The sequence below is a fragment of the Acinonyx jubatus genome, chromosome C1 (genome assembly GCF_027475565.1).
Source record: "Acinonyx jubatus isolate Ajub_Pintada_27869175 chromosome C1, VMU_Ajub_asm_v1.0, whole genome shotgun sequence".
NCBI lineage: Eukaryota > Metazoa > Chordata > Mammalia > Carnivora > Felidae > Acinonyx > Acinonyx jubatus.
In genome coordinates, this window is record NC_069381.1 from 215,077,169 (window position 1) to 215,098,445 (window position 21,277).

A 21,277-nucleotide genomic window follows, 5' to 3' on the forward strand; every position below is an offset into this window, starting at 1 on the left:
TTGCTTTTTCTATACGCTTCACTTAAATGGAATCGTGAGTGTGTGATCTTTGTCCACCTTCTTTCATTCGGCAACTTCTTTCATTCGGCGTGCTTTTGAGGTTACTCCAGGAGATTGCTTGCCTCGGTTTGCTCCTTTTGTTGCTGAAAGATGTTCCATTCTATGGATATACCATTTAATTGGGTTTTAATAGATCTACAATTTGTAACATTTTTGAAACATTTTTGATCCAGGTTTGACATCAGTGGGCCATAGTGTAGCCTTTAGGACTCATTTTTTTGGATGAAAACTTTTGGGTGGCCTAATACATTGTTTGCCTTTAATCTTTAATGTTTCTTGGAAATTTTAAAAGAATGTGTCATGTCTCTTTAAATAGTAGAATCTATTCTGTAGCTGTCAACTCACGTTTTTATGAAAGTTATTCAAATGTCCTACCAGTTTTATCAGCCCTCTTCTTTTTGAATCTTTGACTGTATAATTGCCATTTTGTCAAATTCTTGATTTTCTGATAGCGTTTTTAAATATAACGCCGAGTCTGTTCAATGTTTACACCTCTTCTAGAGGCAAATCCTTGGGAGATGCAGGCTGCCGCAGCGAAGCAGATAGCTCCTGGTAAAGCCTACCGCAGTAATGGAGGAAACGTCCGGAAAGGTGAGGGGCCAGGCCAGCTGGCTTTATTGCGGGTGGAGAGAGGGACCGAACGTAATCGAGCTAGATAGTTCTCCAGCGTGCTATGGCTTTAAGCCTTCTTTGTGGCGAGGCGGTGGGATGCGGCACGGTTTTAATTTGGCAAACCCAGGTGACTTCTGGGGAATGTGGGCAGCCCACACAGGGGCTCTCAGGTAAAGGGAAGAGGCGGGGAAGAAAAGGTGAGCCAGGAGAGAGGGTTTCTGTCCGACCAGGCCTTCAGGAACTCCTGGCGGGAAGTAGCCTGCAGGGGGATGAGTGGGAGGCGGGCAGGTCAACCTCGCCGCCCAAGTGGTAGATGTTGTCTTCACACAGACCTGGAGTTTCTTTTTCTGTGGTAATGGTATGTGAGAAGACAAGAAACCAGAGCATAAGAAGCAGGGCGACTGAGCTTTATGTACTTACGAATATATGTGGTTTCAACACAGACGCACACACACACAGAACACAGAATTCAGATAAAATATAGGAGAATATTTTTGCAATCGTGTGGTAGAGAAAGCCAGCGAGCCAAAACCCAGAAGTCAGAGAAGAGACCCATCCATTTAACTATCTTAAAAACCACGGTGTGACAAGATTTTATAGAAAATTCAAAGATAAGCAGTAACCTCGGAAAAAGTCACTCATATTATAAATCTAAAAAACAAAGGATTAGTATCCAGAATGCAGAACGAAGTCCTATACAGATCCTGCAGGAAAGCATAGAATGTGACAGTGACGCTCACCCTGCTGGCCTGGGTTCCAGCCCCGTGTTTATGATAGTTCGCTAGACATTCACATCTGGCTGTTTTATCCCTCACCTTCAACTCTGCTTGCTTGGAACTGACCTCGTTGTCTCCTCCCTCCCACCTTGCTCTTGCCCTGCTCTTCTTCACAAAGTGCCTGTCCCTCTAGCCCCACGTTTTTCCATGCAACTGTAATACCACGTGGTAAACCTTAGCCTTATCTCAGAATGATGTTCAAGCAGGGGGTACCCGGTGGGCAGTCAGGAAATCAGTTGAGCTGATTGTGACGAGCTTTTTTGAAATATATGAAATAGACCAGAAAATAGCAAAATACATCAGGCATAGAGTAGTTACTGTTTTATAAACTTTTTGTTTCATTTATGCACATATGTATGTATGTGTGTACTGGATCTTGATAAAAAACATAGTTCCGATTATGTTCTTAGTCAACAAAATTTTTTTTAATTATTTTTAATGTTTATTTTTGAGAGAGAGAGAGAGAGAGAGAGAGAGAGAGAGAGAGACAGATGCGAGTCCAGGAGGGGCAGAGAGACAGGTAGACAGAGAATCTGAAATAGGCTCCAGACTCTGAGCTGTCAGCACAGAGCCCGATGGGGCGTGGGGGGGGCTCCACCTCAGGAGCCCTGAGATCATGTCCTGAGCCGAAGTCGGACGCTAACTGAGCACCGTCCCCCACCCCTGGCGCCCCAGTCAACAAAATTTTCAAAGCCATTACCTCTCCGTCATCTACCGTTCCCAGTGGACCTCCAGGCCTTGCCAGCTGTGGCACTTCTCGGTCCCACTTGTACACTTGGTCTGTGTGCCTCCGTCCCCCCTTCAAGCCTCCGTTCTTACTGTTGCCAGGGGTGTCCAAACTTCCATTCCCTTTTAAGAAGCTTTCAAGAGTTGTCTGTTGCCTTAGAATAAGAGCCAAACTCCTGAGCACATCCTGAAAGGCCCCCTTCTGCTCATAGCTGCTGTCATTTCCATGGAGCTGTTTGACTCCAAACAGAGTGGCTTACAGTTTCCCGAAAATGCTGTGTTCTGTCATGTAGCTAACTTTGTACCATGCAGTTTGATTTGCCTAAAATAACTGTCTATTTTGTTTCAAAAGTGATTTGCCTAAAATAACTATTTTGTTTCGAAACACTTTTTAAATGTAAAGTTTTCTCTGAAGGTTGCTTCTCCTTTCTTCTCAAGCATTTGCCTGCTCATTAATACAACTGTGCCAGCACTCTGCAGCCTGTCACATTCCTATGTACGTTTCCTATCTGTGACCCTATGGAAGCCATGAGTGTTTGGGTGCGGTGCCTGTGTCTTCTTTCCTTTGTTTTTAAAATGCCTGAGGCTGTCATTAGGAGCCACCCAAAGATTACAGAGTGGCTGCCTTATAAATAGTAAATACCTTGCCATTGAAAGAGTTCTAGAAGAATCTTGGCTATTAGTCAGCTGGAGCTACCATAACAAGATACCATAGACCGGGTGGCTTGAACAACACACATTTATTTTTTTGCAGTTCTGAAGGGTAGAAGTCAAAATCAGGGTGCCAGCCTAGTCAGGTTCTGGCAGGGGCTCTCTTCCTGGCTTGTGGATGGCCTCCTTCTTGCCGTGTCCTCACACGGTGGCGAGAGTGAGCTTTCTGGTGTGTCTCCCATCCTGGGGACCCCATCCTCATGACCTCATGTAGCCCCAATTACCTCCCAAAGGCCCATCTCCAGTTATCGTCACACTGGGAGTCAAGGCTTCAACATTCAAGTTTTGAGGGGGACAAGACTCAGTCCACAGCAGCAACCATAAGGGATATTTGTCATGGGCAATGTAAAAAGAACCCCTACATTGGGAAGAGCTTTGATCAGATCGTGTCTGAGGTCACTTCTAGTGTGAAGAGTTTGTAATGCTACTGCTGCCAACATTTTCTTCTTTTTTTTTTATTAATCAGATGAACCTTCTAATCCTAAGAAAGCAAATGTGTTCTTCTCTTCCAATGGTTGTAATGAAGCCAGATCGGCTTTTCTTGATGATGACCGGGATTCCTTGGCACCAGATCAAAGAGCTGATGACACAGAACTGAGCAGTACTGACACAGTGGACTTCCTGGAGCCATCTTGTCCTGGGAGCCTGGACGCCAGCAGAGAGCGCACTCACTCACAGTCCAGTGAGTTCGAAGACAGTGCCGACTGTGCTTTCTTGAATGAAACATACTCCATACATTTTTCCGAGTCAGAACGAAAGAATGAAAGTCTCATTCACTTAACTTCAGAATTGGATTCTGAAATGCAGAACGCAGAAGGGGTGTGTTTTGATATTTTGGAGCATCAAGGTATTAAGATTATTGGCTTGGAAAGAACCTGCAAGATTTCAGATGACGATTATAAAGAAACTGCCGAAGATGAGCAGAAGCATGAGATCGACGAGGACTCCCAGCAGGAGTATCATAGTGCAGAGGAGCAAGAACACATAAGTGCCCATGTATCTTTTGACCAAACGAAAACATTAAACACACCTGATCTGGAGGTTGTTGGGTTAAGAAATTCGGGTTATGAAGCTGAGTGTGCTAGCCATCTAGACGGTAATCGTGTCGAGTTGGCAAGTGATTCTAGCATCTTTCTAGATTCAGTTGATGTTTATGAACAAGAAGATGCACCCCGTGGCTCCAAGTTTCAGATTTCTGTTGTGTTAAGAGACTATCACGAACCAAAGCATGACATGTGTAAGGAACAAGAGACTAGTTTCATGTACCACACGGTATTTGATGAAATTGTACTAGGGAGCAGTCCCCTTGAAAATCGGGAATCTCGATCTAAGAGTAGTTTCTTGAACCCTCAGAAAGCACTAAAAGCTACAACCTATACCGGCAAAATGAAATGTCAAATAATTGAAAGTAAAGATTTTTGTGGGAATGAAATCGTTGAGCACCAAAAGTCGCACCACCTTGGAAATCCTAGCACATTACAAGAAGACAGAGCTTTACAGGTGTTACTCCAACCCGGTCAAGATTGTCAGACTTCCTGGACCTCTGCTGTTGATGATTCAGTAATTTCTCCCTGTGGATATTCTCATTATAGAAGCCTACAAAATACCCCCAACCCAGCCTTAGATGTTTCCGTTACTACCCCGAGGATTACAGCCAGAGATCATGACGCAGTGGATGAGATCTCTCTAAAAGCTGCTGATGACAGCACCACAAATGACTCGCGTTTTCCCAGCATAGAAGGAACACGTCCTGAGTTGGCGATGGATGCGGCAAGTGACAGAGTCACGGTTCATCAGACGGTGGACGTTTGCGCTGACTTTAGGGCTTGTTTCACAACCAGCAGGGCAACGAGTGCGAGACCTTCTGTGGTATCTACGTCAAGCAATACAGACATAGCCATGATGAGCAAAAGGCGGCCTGGAGAGTGGCAGGGCGAGAGACGCAGAGGTGTGGCCTGCAATACAGGTGGGCCACACGGCCGAGCTCATGAAGACACACCAGTGACGATGAGCAGAGGACCACTGGGGAGCGCTCTCTCAGTTGACAGTCCAGAGCCTAATGGAAATCTCCTAAACAAGGTAAAGCCAATGTAACTCGTAAGAAGATTTTATTTGACCTTATATGAAGGCAGTGTATGTTATAATTGAGCAAGTTATGATGGGGGTTCCTGAGGCTTTTGTGAGAAAATGCCGGACGAGGGGAAACGGTGAACAGATCGCTACCGAACTCTAGCCGTCTTTGGCGGCAGCTATCGATGCAAAGTCAGTTAGAAATTGGATTTTACGTTTTACCAGTTGGGAACTCCAGATACGACGTATGTTGTTTGTCATATCTTTCTAATTTAGTTTTGAAACGTGTTTTCCAGGATTCCCTGGAATTAAGAAAAACATCTGCTATCACAGACTTAAAGAAACATCCTGAAAGGTAAGTCAGATGTATAAACTTAACAGATATACGTGGGGAAGAGAATCAGAAGAATAATTTGCTTTTTTGTAAGGTATTTAACCATATAGAATAATAGCTAAAAAAGACCTTAAGAGATCATCTGCTTCAGCCGTTTGCTTTCGAACAAATAAATACTAGGATAACGTATAATGTTAAAGCTTTTCACTTACTAAGATTCAGTCTCAGTAATTCCTTCAGAAACTCACGGCGTCTTATTCTATTTATTCTACCCAAATCTGCATGAATTTAAGTACTCCATTTTCTTTCATTTTCCACCCCTATAGACCAAAACAAAATAGCACCGATGAAAACCTGCACACATTGGAAGAAGTAAATAGCTACTTTCACTGGAGTATTTTAATCTTGACTTTAATTCATTGTGTAATTCATTCTGCATCCGTGGAGAACCACGTTGCGGGTTTGGAGGGGAAAGGGGAGGTCTCTCAGAAGCCAAGCTGGTTGTCATGCTCTGGGGTCATTTACTTTTTCCTTCCTTCATTCTTCGTTCTCCTAATGAGTTTAATCTGGTATCCAGTCCTCTAAAATTAAATGGAAGCGCTCATTTCCCACGGCAGAGGTGTTGAGAACGGCAGGAAGTGACAGCCAGTAGCAAGGGAAGAATTATTAACCAAGAACTATTAACGTTCGAAAAATAATAGTGAGTTGAGGCTTTTTGATCTATTTACAGTAAAATATTTGCTTATGAAAATGACCCTTAATTAATAAACATGTAAATCACGTCTGTATGAAAGAGAGAACACATTTAAGAACCGTTTCCATCCAGAATGCTCGCAACTTTAAAAAATGTGGGTCAAGGCTTGATTCAGGTTGAAAATCTTCTGATTATGGATGAATAAAATTGATACTTTACTTTGGAATCCTTTTTCGGTAAAAGAAAGCGTACATCGGAAAATTTTTTACTTCTCTGACTTTTAGAAAGAGTATGTTTAGCTTCGACTTGACATCCTTGTCTTCTGAAGCTATGCTGTGTTCGTGCGGCCTTTCCGTCCATAGTAGAAATTGATTGAAGCCTGGCAGGAAAAGGGAAGAAATGTTAAAATGTTCCAGAGGCGCGTCTTCCCAGAGAAAGATGTGTGGAATCTGAGCTAACCCAGTCTTTTATTTTCCAGGGAATCTCCGCCTTGTGAAGAGGCGGGGAGGGGTTTGGCCTCCCGGTGCTGTGAGGACGCGAGGCGAAGAGCCGCGAGGGCAGAGCTGCACCTCCTGCACCTTCACTACCAGCTGTGTCAGCGCCACTGCAGTGACATTTACAAGCTTGTCACGGAAAACAGGGAGGGGTTCAGCAGGTGATTGTTCATCGTAGATCTGTATCTTGGAAATTTACCACAAGCTTTCGATGTACACCAGAAAGCATCCTTAGTTTCTCTTTTCGAAAGGCAGAATGAGGGGGAGGTCGCATCCGGTTCTGTCGGCTGGCCTGGGGGTAGTGGGCTTCCAAAAGGAATCCGTTGCGACTTCGCGGAGAGGCAGCGGCGTATGTTGGGAGGAGGCGTCCGGCCAAAAGATAGAGCTGACGGCTTGTTGTTGCTGTTGTTTCATAAAGTCCCAAGTATGGCTGAAGTCAGTTGGAGGGTTTTGCGTGACATTCTGCCACATCCTCTCTAGCCTGTATGTGGAGGGTTGCCGTGCCGCCCCTAGAAAAACATCTTCTTTGGTTCCTTTTCTTTTACTAACCATTTCGAAGAAAAAAAATCTGTATAGATCTGGTGGAGTTCGAACTCGGGGTGTAACATAATGCAATAGTGTTCAGTGGATGACCTATGCCTAAGTGGTTTTGTAAATTGAACTTCTGAACAGGAACCTATGGAGTAATTGTGCTAAGAAGCAATTAGGATCGGCACTACTGTCTGTCTGGGGAGACTTGAAGGTTAGGTACGAGAGCTTGAAGGACAGAATACACAAGGGCGGGCCGCTGGAGGAGCTGCCCCCGCTGTCTGTGGAATCAAAGTTACTATCGACCTTTTCTACTCTGGCTCTCACGGTATGTTTGTATGTTTTAGAATTCAGATTTTACTTCATTTACACCGAATACATCTTAAACTAAGAGATTGTTCTTCCCTTTGCTCTCTTTCCAGCTAATGAAAGAGGAATCACACGTGTAAGTTATGGTTTCATCCAATGTAGAATTCATTAGATCTTAAAAACTGCTTCATTCGGTTAACTTTCCGTTTTCTGTTGGTTCTTTTTCAGAACATTGACAGATTCCTTAACGAAGTGTTTCTCTGTTTAGCTTTTCAGGAGCAGATTCTGAACTAGATAATCAAAATACATGTGATGTTGACGTCCCTTCACGCCGAAAAAAGACTCCGTCTCAAGTGAGATTTTTAAAAAGTAGTTGATCGGGGGAAATCTTTAATTTTATGGCTTAAGCAAAGAAAACTGCAATGTTCGGAAGCTCTCGCGTCTTTCTTTTCACTCAGCTCACTTTGTGTACTACCGTTTGAGGGACGTAACTGGTTAGAAGGAACTTCATGTCCTGATCAGACCGATGTCAGTAGCGTATGTTCAGTGGGGTGACCATATATAACTTAGCGTCAAACCAGGAGACTTCTGAGGGTGGAAGGCAGTGACGTTAACGACTCACTGTGACAGTAGGTGTAAACCTGAACCGCATCGGGCAGACCAGGCCGTGTGGCCACCATCATAGTGTGACCCAGGGTGGTTAAAACTAAAAAATTGTTGCCCGTGTCTCAGGAGGTAAAGTAATATCTCCTTCATTTTAGACCAGGCAGAGGTTTAATTCCTTCATGACTGAAATGATAAAAATAGTTTCTAAATGCCTTCCGTAGGTTTTCTCCATCTCTTTTGTTCCCCTAAGGACTTGTCTGTCAGATGGCAGTCTGTGCGAGAGCACTCTGCAAATTGTGAAGTGATACAGAAACACAGGTTATGGTCCATCGTCAAGTGAGGCGATGGCGTAGAAAAGCTAAAGTTTATTTCTGTTTTCTGCTTTTGCTCTTACCCCTGAGGTTATATTATTTGAGTAGTCTTAAATAAAAAGATGCATTTCGAGGCCAAAAATAAAATACTTAATATTGAGTTATATACTTCTGTATTAACACATGACTAAAAGCAAATTACTTTAGCAAATGATGTGTTCCATTGTCTGCTTGTTTAGAAGAATCTCAGTTATCCACAAACTTAACAGATCCACAGCCAGATTTTTACATCCTCACATTTCTCACATAGTTTGTTAAAACATGTTAATTTAGTAATATATAATGTTCTGGAGGATTTTTTTTCATCACTGTAGTGGGAACAGTGATATAACCCTGCTTATTTGGGGACAACAGTATTGTCTTTAAAAATACAAGATGCAGTTGGTGGGAATGTAGAACGGGTGCAGCCGCTCTGGAAAACAGCATGAAGGTTCCTCAAAAAATTAAAACTCCATCTACCCTATGACCCAGCAATAGCACTGCTAGGAATGTACCCAAGGGATCCAGGAGTGCTGATGCATAGGGGCACTTGTACCCCAACGTTTAGAGCAGCACTTTCAGCAATAGCCAGATTATGGAAAGAGCCCAAATGTCCACCAACTGACGAATGGCTAAAGAAGAGGTGGTTTATACATACCACGGAATACTACTTGGCAGTGAGAAAGAATGAAACCTGGCCATTTGCAGCAATACGGCTGGAACTGGACGGTAGTGTGCTAAGTGAAATAAGTCAGGCAGAGAAAGACAGAGACCATATGTGTTCACTCATATGGATCCTGAGAAACTTAACAGAAGACCATGGGGGAGGGGAAGGGGGGAAAAAAGTTACAGAGAGGGAAGGAGGCAAACCATAAGAGACTCTTAAAAACTGAGAACAAACGGAGGGTTGACGGGGGGTGGAGGAGAGGGGAGAGTGGGTGATGGGCAGGTAAGAGGGCACCTGTTGGGATGAGCCCTGAGTGTTGTATGGAAACCAGTTTGACAGTAAATTATATTTAATAAAAAAATATATTAGAAAAAATAAATAAAAATACTAGGTGCAGATATAACAATTTTTATAATCTTAGTTTGGGCTTTAAGACAGTATCTATTATAATAGGTTGGGATGAAATTAAATTGACAGGTTATATGTGAAAACCAGTATAGTGTAGGATAGTGTTTCTAAATTTCAGCTACTCATGTACTGTCTTCACAATTTTCCATAGCTGTGTATTACCTATAATGTTGTTTGCTTTGTATTTTTCTTTAAATGAGTCTCCTTTTAAAATAATGTGTAAACGCCAGTCAGAGTGCCCAAAATGAACAAATCAGGAGACTGTAGATGCTGGAGAGGATGTGAAGAAACAGGAACCCTCTTGCACCGTTGGTGGGAATGCAATCTGGTGCAGCTACTCTGGAAAACAGTGTGGAGGTTCCTCAAAAAATTAAACATAGACCTACCCTATGACCCAGCAGTAGTACTGCTAGGAATTTACCCAAGGGATACAGGACTACTGATGCATAGGGGCACTTGTACCCCAATGTTTATAGCAGCACTCTCAACAATAGCCAAATTATGGAAAGAGCCTAAATGTCCATCAACTGATGAATGGGTAAAGAAATTGTGGTTTATGTACACAATGGAGTACTACGTGGCAATGAGAAAGAATAAAATATGGCCCTTTGTAGCAACGTGGATGGAACTGGAGAGTGTGATGCTAAGTGAAATTAGCCATACAGAGAAAGACCGATACCATATGGTTTCACTCTTATGTGGATCCTGAGAAACTTAAGAGAAACCCATGGGGGAGGGGAAGGGAAAAAAAAAAAAGAGGTTAGAGTGGGAGAGAGCCAAAGCATAAGAGACTCTTAAAAACTGAGAACAAACTGAGGGTTGATGGGGGGTGGGCGATGGGTATGGAGGAGGGCACCTGTTGGGATGAGCACTGGGTGTTGTATGGAAACCAATTTGACAATAAATTTCTTATATTGAAAAATAAAATAAAATAATGTGTAAAGAGTAGCTGTTACACGTGGTAAAGAAATACTGCTTTTTATAAATAAAAGGTATATTTCAGCACACATTAAATATATTACTGTTAATTGTTAATGTGAAAAATACTAGCATACTTCTGAAAAGCCTCTCAAGTACTTCTAGTGTTGTATGTATGCCACACTTTGCTAACCATTGATGGTGTTAGTCGCCATACACAGACTTCACATCCTTATTCTGGTTACGTGTGGCCAACGTAAAGCAACAGATTGCTTTACTTGCATTTGCTCAGCCAAAGGAAATGGTTGAGCTCATGCTGCCTTCGTCATCGTGTGGAGCAAGCAATGCCCATGGTGACTGCCTACTGCAGAATAGTGTCCAGTAACTATCGGTCCTTATTTATTGTTGTTTTCATTATTTTAATCCTCAGATGTCCTTACTATCTGACGATAGTTCTCCTAAACAGGATACTTTACCCAAGGAAGATGGCTTAAAAAATGGTGACATAGATATAGACTTTAGTCAGCTGAAACTTGATGAAAAAGGTCAGTGTAAAGACGTAGTCCCGTGTCATTGCCAGAAAACTCAATAAAGTTTAAAATATTCCTAGTGCCCGTTCATTAAATCAAAATAAATATGTTTAATTTACTGAATGTCATCAGTCTGATTATGAAAGTGAAATACATTCTTGTTACGTCTACTTAACATCTGTAAGGTTATTTAACGCCAAATAATCATACAGGCTTAATCTTCTGCTTCATGTTCTCCAATCTGAAAAGTCTTTCTTCTGTCCAATTTGCATCTATATAAGTCGTACTTTGTTTTTAGTTTTGCCCTCTATGGAAAAAGATTATAATCATTCCAAAAAGATCATTAATTCAGTTTTTAATGAAATAGAGTACTGTTTTAATGAAATAGAGTACTGTTTAATCCCTTTTTTAAATGTTTGCTATTATTCTGTGTATAAAAATTTAATTTCACTTAAAGATCAGAAAAGTAAGGCCTTCAATAAACTGGGAATCAGTGTTAATTAAAGGAAAAGTGGCCCCTCTCCCCCACTCAAGCTTTCTCTCTCTTTTTCCCTGTCTAAAATTTAAAAAAAAAAAAATTTTTTTTAAAGGGTGCCTGGGTGGCTCAGTCAGTTGAATATCTGACTCTTGATTTTGGCTTAGGTCATAATACTAGGGTCGTGGGATCGAGCCCCACATGGGGCTCCATGGTGAGCTTGGAGCCTGCTTAAGATTCTCTTTCTCCCTCTCTCCCCTGCTCATGCAGTCTCGCTTTCTCTGAAATAAAAAAGTAATAAATAAGCAAATAAATACTGGGAAGCAGATCACTCAGAATAGTACTTTTTATTCAGGGGCTACTGAAAAACCCTTCTCAAAGAATCTTTATGCTTGGTTTATACTTTGCTGATACTTATTTTTACCTAAAACTAATAATTGTCATCATGCTGATTCATTCTAAGAAGCTTGTTAGATAATTTCTCAGAGAGTTTAACATCATACATAATTCATAGCTACTTCTGATTAATTTCTCAGGCTGCAAAAATTACCGAGAAGTAAGTGAAGACTGGTTTGATGCTAAAGAAAACCTGACAGGAGTTGACTTGTCAGGAATACAAGAAAATCAAATAGAGAAGGGCAAAGGGGATCCAAAGTTTACACAAGGTTGGTTGTTAACGGTTTACTAAGAAATCCGGAATTATGTAGCTCATCTTGTAGCCATCTTTTGTGTTATTCTGGGGACTAAACTTTTAATATTTTATTGTTGTGGCTTCCCTTTATAAATATGAAAAATAAGACATTGGACATTTGGAGGTCAGTTTTTCTAGAAAGTAAATCCGTTTAAACTGTTCATTTCTCCTTCAGAAAACTGCTAAAAGCTTAAATCCCAGATTTGGTTCGCAGGTAGAGGTCCGCGTCCTCCCCCACCGCTCAAGGCCAACACCAGTGCTCTTTCAGGGTGCTCTTTTCCCTTGACCCTCAGCAGACGTTTTCTAGAAGGAGGGGTATGTGGTGGACAGAACCAGCTTCCCAGTTTGTGTCAGGCACCCAGTGCTGTCTCTTAAATGGGCATGAGAGATCAAAACCGCCGGCTTTCCCTCACTTTCGTAATTTATTTCGTTTCAAGAATGTTTTCGTCTTTAGATAGTCTTTAATTGCTTATAACAGTTGTAATTTCCTCTCGTGCCCGTGATCATTGCCATTCTGTCATTTCTAGATATATGCTCCCTTCCTTTATTTTTTGCCTATATGTTTTCATCGATTTTTTCTTTTATTTGACATAAGGGCAATGGTTTTTAGGGGGGTCTTTTGGCTTGTATAAATAATGGTTACTAATATTTTTAAATAAAATATAAGGAAATTTTACCTGAAGGTTCTCCAACCTGCATTAACCACTCTTAATATACTTTACCATCAATTTATGCATTTCTTTATGCATATGTGTAATACACATATACAGTTTAACATAAATGACATTATTTCATCTACTTGTATCGCAACTAATTTTTTTCCTTTCCTTGCGTTATTTTTGTCTACATCACTTGGCACGCACTGTGTACATAGCTTACTTGATCTGTGGACTGCCTTCCCACAGTAGCTCAGAGGGGTCGGATTTTTCTGTATTTCGTTCACTACCCATACCCAGTGCCACATACAGTGTTCTGCCCGTGAGGTGTTTCGTGGTCATGTTTGTATTGAACTAGTGAAAGGAGAGTCTCCGTTGGCTCACTGTAGCTCCTTGCTCCCTCACCCCACTGTAAAAATATACAGATAATTAGTTACGCTATTTTCTCTACAACAGTACATTATAGACCAAGAGATTAAAGGAAGTAAGTTAATGAAGAAGGTTGAGTTATTATTGCCTAGAGATGAAGGATTCTGCCTGAATCCCAGCAGCACCACTTAATGAGATTTGTGACCTAAACTCCTAAGACCTTGGCATCCTTCTCTACAGAATGGAAATGATGGCAGTTGCTGGGTCACGGGGTGCCCATGAGCATTACACGAGGTGACGCGTATGCAGTGCTGGGTATATTAGTGAGAAATGTGAGAAAGTCAAACTTAAAACTCTCCCACTATTATATACAAATAGGAAACACATTTTTTTTTAATTTTTTTTCAACGTTTTTTATTTTTTATTTTTTTTGGGGGGACAGAGAGAGACAGAGCATGAATGGGGGAGGGGCAGAGAGAGAGGGAGACACAGAATCGGAAACAGGCTCCAGGCTCCGAGCCATCAGCCCAGAGCCTGACGCGGGGTTCGAACTCCCGGACCGCGAGATCGTGACCTGGCTGAAGTCGGACGCTTAACCGACTGCGCCACCCAGGCGCCCCAGGAAACAAACAAATTAAAGCTACTCTAAGAATTCATTCAACAGATATCTGTTGTCTGCCACTGATGTGCCAGCTTATAGGTTTGGACAGTAAATTGAAAGAGTCTCAGTTCAGTAAATCCTTCTTGACTTCAGACCAAGTTCTCTTCAAAATAGAGACTGTGAAAATGCATTCTAAGAATTCTCAATTTTATCAAACAAAAAATACATCTGTAATCCTAATATTTGTGGTTCCCAAAAAGTGCTATGTAAAGTTATTTGTACCCCCCCCCCTTTTTGTCAATGTGCTGTTACCACTGCCACAGGCTGATATTTTTCTGATTTTGAAGGTTTTGTTGGTGGGATGCTTCCCCAGCAAAGGAATAAACATAAACCCTGGCCAGTGTTACCATGGGGGCACCTAGGATCCTGGGTGCATCCAGCATCGTAGACAGCACTTCTCTGCACCAAGGGCAAGGGAAAGACGCCTTTCTTGGTTATGATGTACTCGATTATCTGATTAGACGTTATTGACCCGTTTTTGAGCTGCAAGAGGCTTAGTATCAACCGATCCAGTCTCTGTGTTTTGAGGATGATGGGTTTAAGGCCCCCAAACCTTCAACCTGTACTCTAGGCTCTCGGTCTTCAGTCTAGTGCTGATATTTGGTAATAACTGCATACTAAGCTTTGTAATCATAAGAAAAAAGGTTTCAGGGTTCTTTTCAGATATCACAACAATAACGGTCATCTTCTGTTCTACATTGTTTCTCTACAAGCAGAAATGAAAAATACTGAACCTTTACGAAAAGAGAAAGGTTATTTGATACATGTTGGTGGTCTCTGCCCTTCAGTCTCTGAGGTATGCCGGGACTCATTTTTTGAGTTTCATTGTACAACCCGTGAATTGTTCATATTTCGGTTATTTTTCTCCCTACCTTTCACAAACTTTTATTTTTCTTTTAGGCTGACTTAAGGTCTCATTTCCGGAAATACCAAGTTTCTGAAATCGCAATCTATGATTCAACTAATTACAGGTATGTTGCCCACATTCAGTAAATGTGCGCTTGCTGGGCGTCTGCCGTGTGCCAGAAGTTCTGTAGTGGACATCAGCCACAGCCCTGCTAAAATCCAGGGCCACTGCCACAGAGGTTTCCCAGCCTGGTAGAGGGAGTCACGTTAGCTACGTTAAACACATTAGCTAAAGTCACTAATTGGAGGCGTTTGGTTTTTTTTATATTTATTTTTGAGAGGGAGGACGAACAGAGGATCCGAAACAGGATCCATGCTGACCGCAGAGAGCCTGCTGCTGGGCTCAAACTCATGAACCAAACCGTGAGATCATGACGTGATCTGAAGTCAGATGCTTAACTGACTGAGCCCCCCAGGTGCCCCAGTTGGTGCTGTTCTTTTTTTTTTTTTTTTTAAGTTTATTTATTTATTTGGGCAGGAAGGGGCAGAGAGAGTAGGAGAGAGAAAATCTCAAGCAGGCTTCATACTGTCAACATGGAGCCCAGTGTGGGTCTCGAACTCATGAACCATGAGATCATGACCTGAGCTGAAGTCAGTTGGTGCTGTTCTGAATCAAGTCTTTCATTGTACCTTTTGATTTGCCATTAATTTAGCTAGACGGCTTATGGTTTGGGTTCTGTTCCCAGGAGCATCAGTAGCTTGCTGAATAAATTTGGGCAAGTTACTTAACCTTTCTGTACCTCAGGCTCCCATCTGTAAAGTGAGGATAACAATAATACCTTCATAGCTGTGAAACTATCATTAAATAAGTAAAGCAATATGAGTAAAGCCTAGCATCCAATAGTGCTCAGAAAATTGTACTTTTGTTTTTTTAATTACCTTTTAGTTGAGGCTTTTATATTTTTTACATCGTCTGCATATAGTCATTTCCAATATGTATCATGCCACTTTCTGTTTTGTGATGATTGTAGGAACATTCAAAAGTATCAAATAGTAATGGTGATAATTTCATGGAAATGGCCTTAACTGTTTTATCACTAATGATGATAGCTTTCTATTTCAAATATAAAAGTCTTTACCAATTAAGAAAATATCCTGTCTGTAGTTGGGGGTTGAAATTTATTAAAAATAGTTGTTGAATTTTGTCTTGAATGGAGTCACTCAAGATCATGTGCTTGGTTAATTTGACCTATTGGTATGTTGTTAATACATTTCATTACATTAAATTAGTTTTGTAATCCTTGAAGTATCACTTAATGTGAAGTATTTTTTTAGTATTTGTTGCATCTTTTTTAAAAAAAACTTTGTTTTTTTTATTGCTTGAAGTATTACACATTTTGTGTGGAAATTTAGAAGGCACAACCAAAAGGAAAAATACAAGAGGTTATGAAAATATATTTGTAGTCCTGTCTTTTGAAAACAACTCCTTTTCAGATTTGGTGTATGTCCTTCTGTTAACACGCCTAGAGCCGGTGCTTACAGAAAGGTGACTCATTTTCAGACGGATGGTTAAAATTCTGGCTGGATTTTCTGACTTCTTTTTTGGCCCTTTTATTTTGTCCCTATCAAGGTCCTGAGGACATTCTCTTACATATTCTGCCAAATGTTTTTAAAATTTGCCTTCCACAGTTTAAGCCTTTGATCTACCTGGAGGTTATGTTTGTGTATAGAGATTAATTCTAATTTCTTTAGAATGGATAACCAGCTGTCCTAAAACAACTAATCTGTGTTGGTCTGTCAGATAGCAACTTTGCAAATGTTTCACAGTAAATTTTAATATAAAATCAATAGAGAATTCATAAGGAATGCTATCTTTTATTTCCCCTCTTTAATTTGTTTTATTCGGTTACTCTAAATAAATATTCTTCCTAATTCTAATCTAAAGTAAGTAGAGTAACTTTTTTATTTTTAAGAGCAGCTATCTTGTAAAAGATACGTATTTGTCTTATCCAGTAGTTACAAAGTGAAGTTTGAGGCAATTTAAAGTCATTAACAACCTTCTGGTTTTCTGCTTTTATGTGTTAGGTATGCATCCCTTGCTTTTAAAAAAAGCATTGATGCGAAGATGGCCGTGAAAGAAATGAATGGGATAGAAATAAATGGGAAATCAGTAAATGTGCGTCTTGTGAAAACTCCTGGAGAATATACATCATCTCTTTCCTACAAAAATGGACTGGAGAGAAGCACCAGCAAGGAAATTAGCTCAGCCTCCTCTGTTTCGAGATTGCCCAGAACTAGGCCAAGGCAGCTGGGATCTGAGCAAGACAGTCAGGTTAGTTTTCTTGATGGATCCTGTACATGGTCTCTGTATATGCCAGGCTGCAATAAGGAGCTTTTGCAGAACAAGTAACTCTAGAATCAGGGATCTTGAAGTGGGAATGAGAATGTTAACCTGAACCTTGGACCCAGCCTAACCTGTTCTTTGTGCCAGTCCAGTAGCGCTGGGCGGTGGAGGGGGAATGTAGATCTTTGTAGACCTGGCTAGAGACTCATTTCTCTTTACCATTAATTAGGCTCTTCACCAGTGCTTGCCAGTATTTTTTTGTCTCTTATTTCGCAGACAGTATTGCTGTGCAAGTAGTTAATTACGCTCTCATCATCCTTTTTACACAGTTAATCTTAGCACAAAATTGTTAAAACCACAAAATAAAGTGATTGTGTTACATATGCCCCCGATTCTGCCTTATCAGGGTCTTAAAACACCACATGAACAGGGATGAAGTCGCCTCATTCACTCCCATCTCTCCACCGCTCAGCAAAGTGCCTGGCATTCTAGAACATCATTCCAGAATATTGTCTTATGTTCCATTTCCTTTTCTTATGATCTCACTTCTTCCAGAATGTCATATAAATGATACCCTGTACCTTATTTGTCTGAGCTCCTTTGAGATTGATCCATATTGTTGTGTGTATAGCATTTCATGCTGTTCATGTTTTGACCATTTTTATTGGCTTTTTTTACTTTTTTTAGGCTTTCATTTAAATTCCACCTAGTTAATATGCCGTATAATATTAGTTTTTGGTATGCAGTGTAGTAATCCAACACTTCCTTATATCAACCGGTGCTCATCATGGCGGTCATATGTTGACATATGTTCCATCTATCCCTACTTTGTTGAGGGTTTTTTTCAAGAATAGAGGCTGTATTTTTTCAAATGCTTTCTCTGCATTTCTTAACAGGATCATATGGTTCTTTTTTCTTTATTGATGTGGTATATCACAGTTGATTTGCGAATATTGAACCAACCCTGCAGCCCAGGAATAAATCCCACTCGGTCATGGTGAATAATTCTTTTAATGTACTGGTCCATTCGATTAGCTGGTATTTTATTGAGAATTTTTGTATCCATGTTCATCAGGGATGTTGGCTTGTAATTCTCTTCTTTAGTGGTGTCTTTGCCTGGTTTTGGAATCAAGGTAATGCTGGCATCATAGAATGTGTTTGTCTATTTTTGAGACAGTTTGAGAAGAATAGGAATTATTCTCCTGGGAAGCCATGTGGCCCAAGACTTTTGTTTGTTGGGAGATTTTTGATTACTGATTCAATGTCTTTGCTGGTTTTGGGTCTGTTCAAGTTTTCTATCTCTTCCTGTTTCAGTTTTGGTCATTTGTGAGTTTCTAGGAATTTGTCCATTTCTTCCAGATTGTCCAGTTTGTTGGCATATAATTTTTCATAGTATTCTCTTATAATTGTATTTCTGTGATGTTGGTTGTGATCTCCCCTCTTTCATTCATAATTTTATCTCTTTGGGTCCTTTCTCTTTTCTTTTTGATAAGTCTGGCTAGGGATTTATCAATTTTATTAATTCTTTCAAAGAACCAGCTGTTCGTTGTGTTGATCTGCTCTACTGGGTCTTTTTTATTTCTACATTGTTTATTTCTGCTCTAATCTTTATTATTTCCCTTCTTCTGCTGGCTCTAGGGTTTATTTGCAATTCTTCTAGCTCCTTCAGGTGTAAGGTTAGGTTGTGTATTTGAGACCTTTCTTGCTTCTTGAGATAGGCCTGAGATATTCTTCCCTCTTAGGACTGCCTTTGCTGCATCCCAAAGGTTTTGAATTGTTGTGTTTTCATTTTCACTTGCTTCCAAGTATTTTTTATTTTTTCTTTAATTTCCTGGTTAACCCATTCATTCTTTAGTAGGATGTTCTTTAACTTGCATGTATTTGAGGGCTTTCCAAATTTTTTCTTGTGGTTGACTTCAAGTTTAATTGCATGTGGTCTGAAAATATGCATGGTATGATCTCAGTCTTTTTGTACTTGTTGAGGGCTGATTCATGCCCCAGTATGTGATCTATTCTGGAGAATGTTCCATGTGCACTTGAAAGTAATGTATATTCTGCTGCTTTATGATGAAATGTTCTGAATATATGTTAATCCCATGCAGTCCAATGTGTCATTCAAAGGCACTGTTTCCTTGTTGATTTTCTGCTTAGAAATATCTGTCCATTGCTGTAAGTGGGTGTTAAAGTCACCTATTATTTTTGTATGGTTATCAATGAGTTTCTTTATGTTTGTTAATTAATTGGTTTACAAATTTGGGAGTTTCACATTGAGGGCGTAGATATTTATAATTGTTAGATCTTCTAGTTCATCTGATAAAAGTATGGCTACTCCAGCTTTCTTTTGACATCCATTAGCATGATAGATGGTTCTCCATCCCCTCACTTTCAATCTGCAGGTGTCTTTAGGTCTAAAATGAGCCTCTGGTAGGCAGCATATAGATTGATCTTGGTTTTTTAGCCATTTTGATACCCTGTGTCTTGATTGGAGCATTTAGTCCATTTACATTCAGAGCGATTCTTGAAAGATACACATTTAGTGCCATTGTGTTAACCCATTGAGTTCGTATTTCTAGTGATGTTCTCTGGTCCTTTCTAGTCTTTGTTGCTTTGGTCTTTTTTTCTCTACTCAGAGAGTACCCCTTAAAATTTCTTACAGGGTTGGTTTAGTGGTCACTAACTCCTTTAGTTTTTATTTATCTGGGAAATTCTTTCTCTCTCCTATTCTGAATGACAGCTTTGCTGGTTAAAGAATTCTTAGCTGCATATTTTTCCCATTCAGCTCGTTGAATGTATCCTGCCACTCCCTTCTGGCCTGCCAAGTTCCTGTGGACAGCGCTCCTGTGAACCTGCTCTATCCTCCCATGTAGGTTAAGCTGTTGTTTCGTTTTGTTTTGTCTTTACCTTGCTGCTTTCAGGATTCTTTCCTTGTCCGAATAGTTTGTGAATTTGACTGTGATACGCCTTGGCGATGGTCGACTTTTGTTGAATTTGTTGGGAGTTCTCTGTGCTTCTTAGATTTAGATGTATGTGTCCTTCCCTAGATTAGGGAAGTTTTTAGCTACTTTGTTTGAATAAACTTTCTGCCCCTTTTGCTTTCTCTTTATTTTCTGGGACTCCTATGATACAAATATTACTCCTCTTTAATAAGTCACTGGGTTCCCTAAAATTACCTCCGTGATCTGTTAGCTTTCTCCCTCTTCTTTTCAGCTTCATTATTTTACATAATTTCATCTTCTGTATAACGGATTGGCTCCTCTGCTTCATCCATCCTCATTTTTATGGCCTTCATTTGGGTTTGCATCTCAGTTATGGCGTTTTTAATTTTGGCCTGACTAGATTTTAGGTGTTTTGTTTTTTTTTTAATCTCTGCAGGAAGGAATTCTCTGATGTCTACCATGCTTTATTTAAAGCCCAGCCAGTATCCTTATAACCATTGTTTTAAATTCTAGTTCAGACATCATACTTATATCTGTATTGATTCAATCTCTGGCCATGAGATCTACTTCCTATTCTTACTTTGGGGTGAATTCCTTAATTTTGTCATTCTGTCCAGAAAGTAAAGAAGGAAAACAAAACAAACAAAAAAAGAAAAAACAAAAACAAAAACAAACTAGATCCTGGGTGTGTTTAGGTCTGCTTGTAAAAAGAATCTAGATTCAAAAATTTTAAATAAATGAAATGAAAATAAACAAAAAAAATCTAAAAATATGTACATACATTTTAAAAATAATAAGAAATTTAAAAGGATTTGAAAAAAATGAAAAAAATAATAAAAAATTTAAAGAATAAAAGTAAACAGCAAGCTAGATCCTATTTCCCCTGGAGCTAAAGCTTTGCAGCACTATGATCAGTAGACTTGGTGCAAGAGAGGGGTTTATACTGGTCTTCTGAGGGAGGGGCCTGCTGTGCTGATTCTCAGGCTGACTTATTTCAGTGGAGATGCACCTCCAGGGTGCAGGGGGGCAGGCAGGTGTAAGTGGTCCTGTCCTCCACTATGTGGCGCTGTCTTGCCCCCTGAAGGCTTTCATGCCTGATGGGTGGAATGAGTATGGCCATGCCCTGCTCTCTAGCCCAGGATGAAAGGTTGCATCCCTACTCTTCAGGGAACCCTCACAGAAGAGTAATCAGTCACCCTTCTTGCATCCCCCAGTTTCCGTCAGAACTCTGCATTCACCCTGCCTGTGTCTGAACTTTTTTATTTCAGATGTGCAACTGAGTTTCAAAACTCCAAATTTTAGGCACTCCTGCTTGGTTGGCACTGTTCCTCTTGGGGAGGGTCTCCCCGCACTTTTGCCATTTGCTTTCTGACCTTGCAAGGAAAGTGGTGGCACAACCCCGCAGTGGTTTGGAGTTTATCACAAAATTGAGCAGACAGCCTGCACCCTGCTCGCTGCCCTCAGCGGCCATCCCGCTCCTGTGCCTGGAACCGTGCAGCACATTGG

The 21,277-nt window shown here is 40.6% G+C and overlaps 1 protein-coding gene across 4 annotated transcripts in view; it reads left to right on the forward strand.

The window, feature by feature from the left end:
- The window catches only part of RBM44 (RNA binding motif protein 44), a 51,717-nt gene that overhangs the window by 14,279 nt on the left and 16,161 nt on the right, over positions 1–21,277 (forward strand). For 2 of the 4 annotated variants that reach the window (XM_053216015.1, XM_027046464.2), the window contains exons 2-13: positions 564–651; positions 3,352–4,964; positions 5,252–5,310; positions 6,462–6,638; positions 7,150–7,333; positions 7,428–7,450; positions 7,583–7,667; positions 10,694–10,808; positions 11,805–11,933; positions 14,362–14,441; positions 14,546–14,616; positions 16,577–16,823. In XM_053216015.1, coding sequence (XP_053071990.1) covers positions 579–651; positions 3,352–4,964; positions 5,252–5,310; positions 6,462–6,638; positions 7,150–7,333; positions 7,428–7,450; positions 7,583–7,667; positions 10,694–10,808; positions 11,805–11,933; positions 14,362–14,441; positions 14,546–14,616; positions 16,577–16,823 — 2,856 coding nt within the window. In that variant the 5' untranslated portion in view covers positions 564–578. The remainder of the gene's footprint in view (positions 1–563; positions 652–3,351; positions 4,965–5,251; positions 5,311–6,461; positions 6,639–7,149; positions 7,334–7,427; positions 7,451–7,582; positions 7,668–10,693; positions 10,809–11,804; positions 11,934–14,361; positions 14,442–14,545; positions 14,617–16,576; positions 16,824–21,277) is intronic. The other 2 variants (XM_053216013.1, XM_053216014.1) reach the window with 2 other exon arrangements.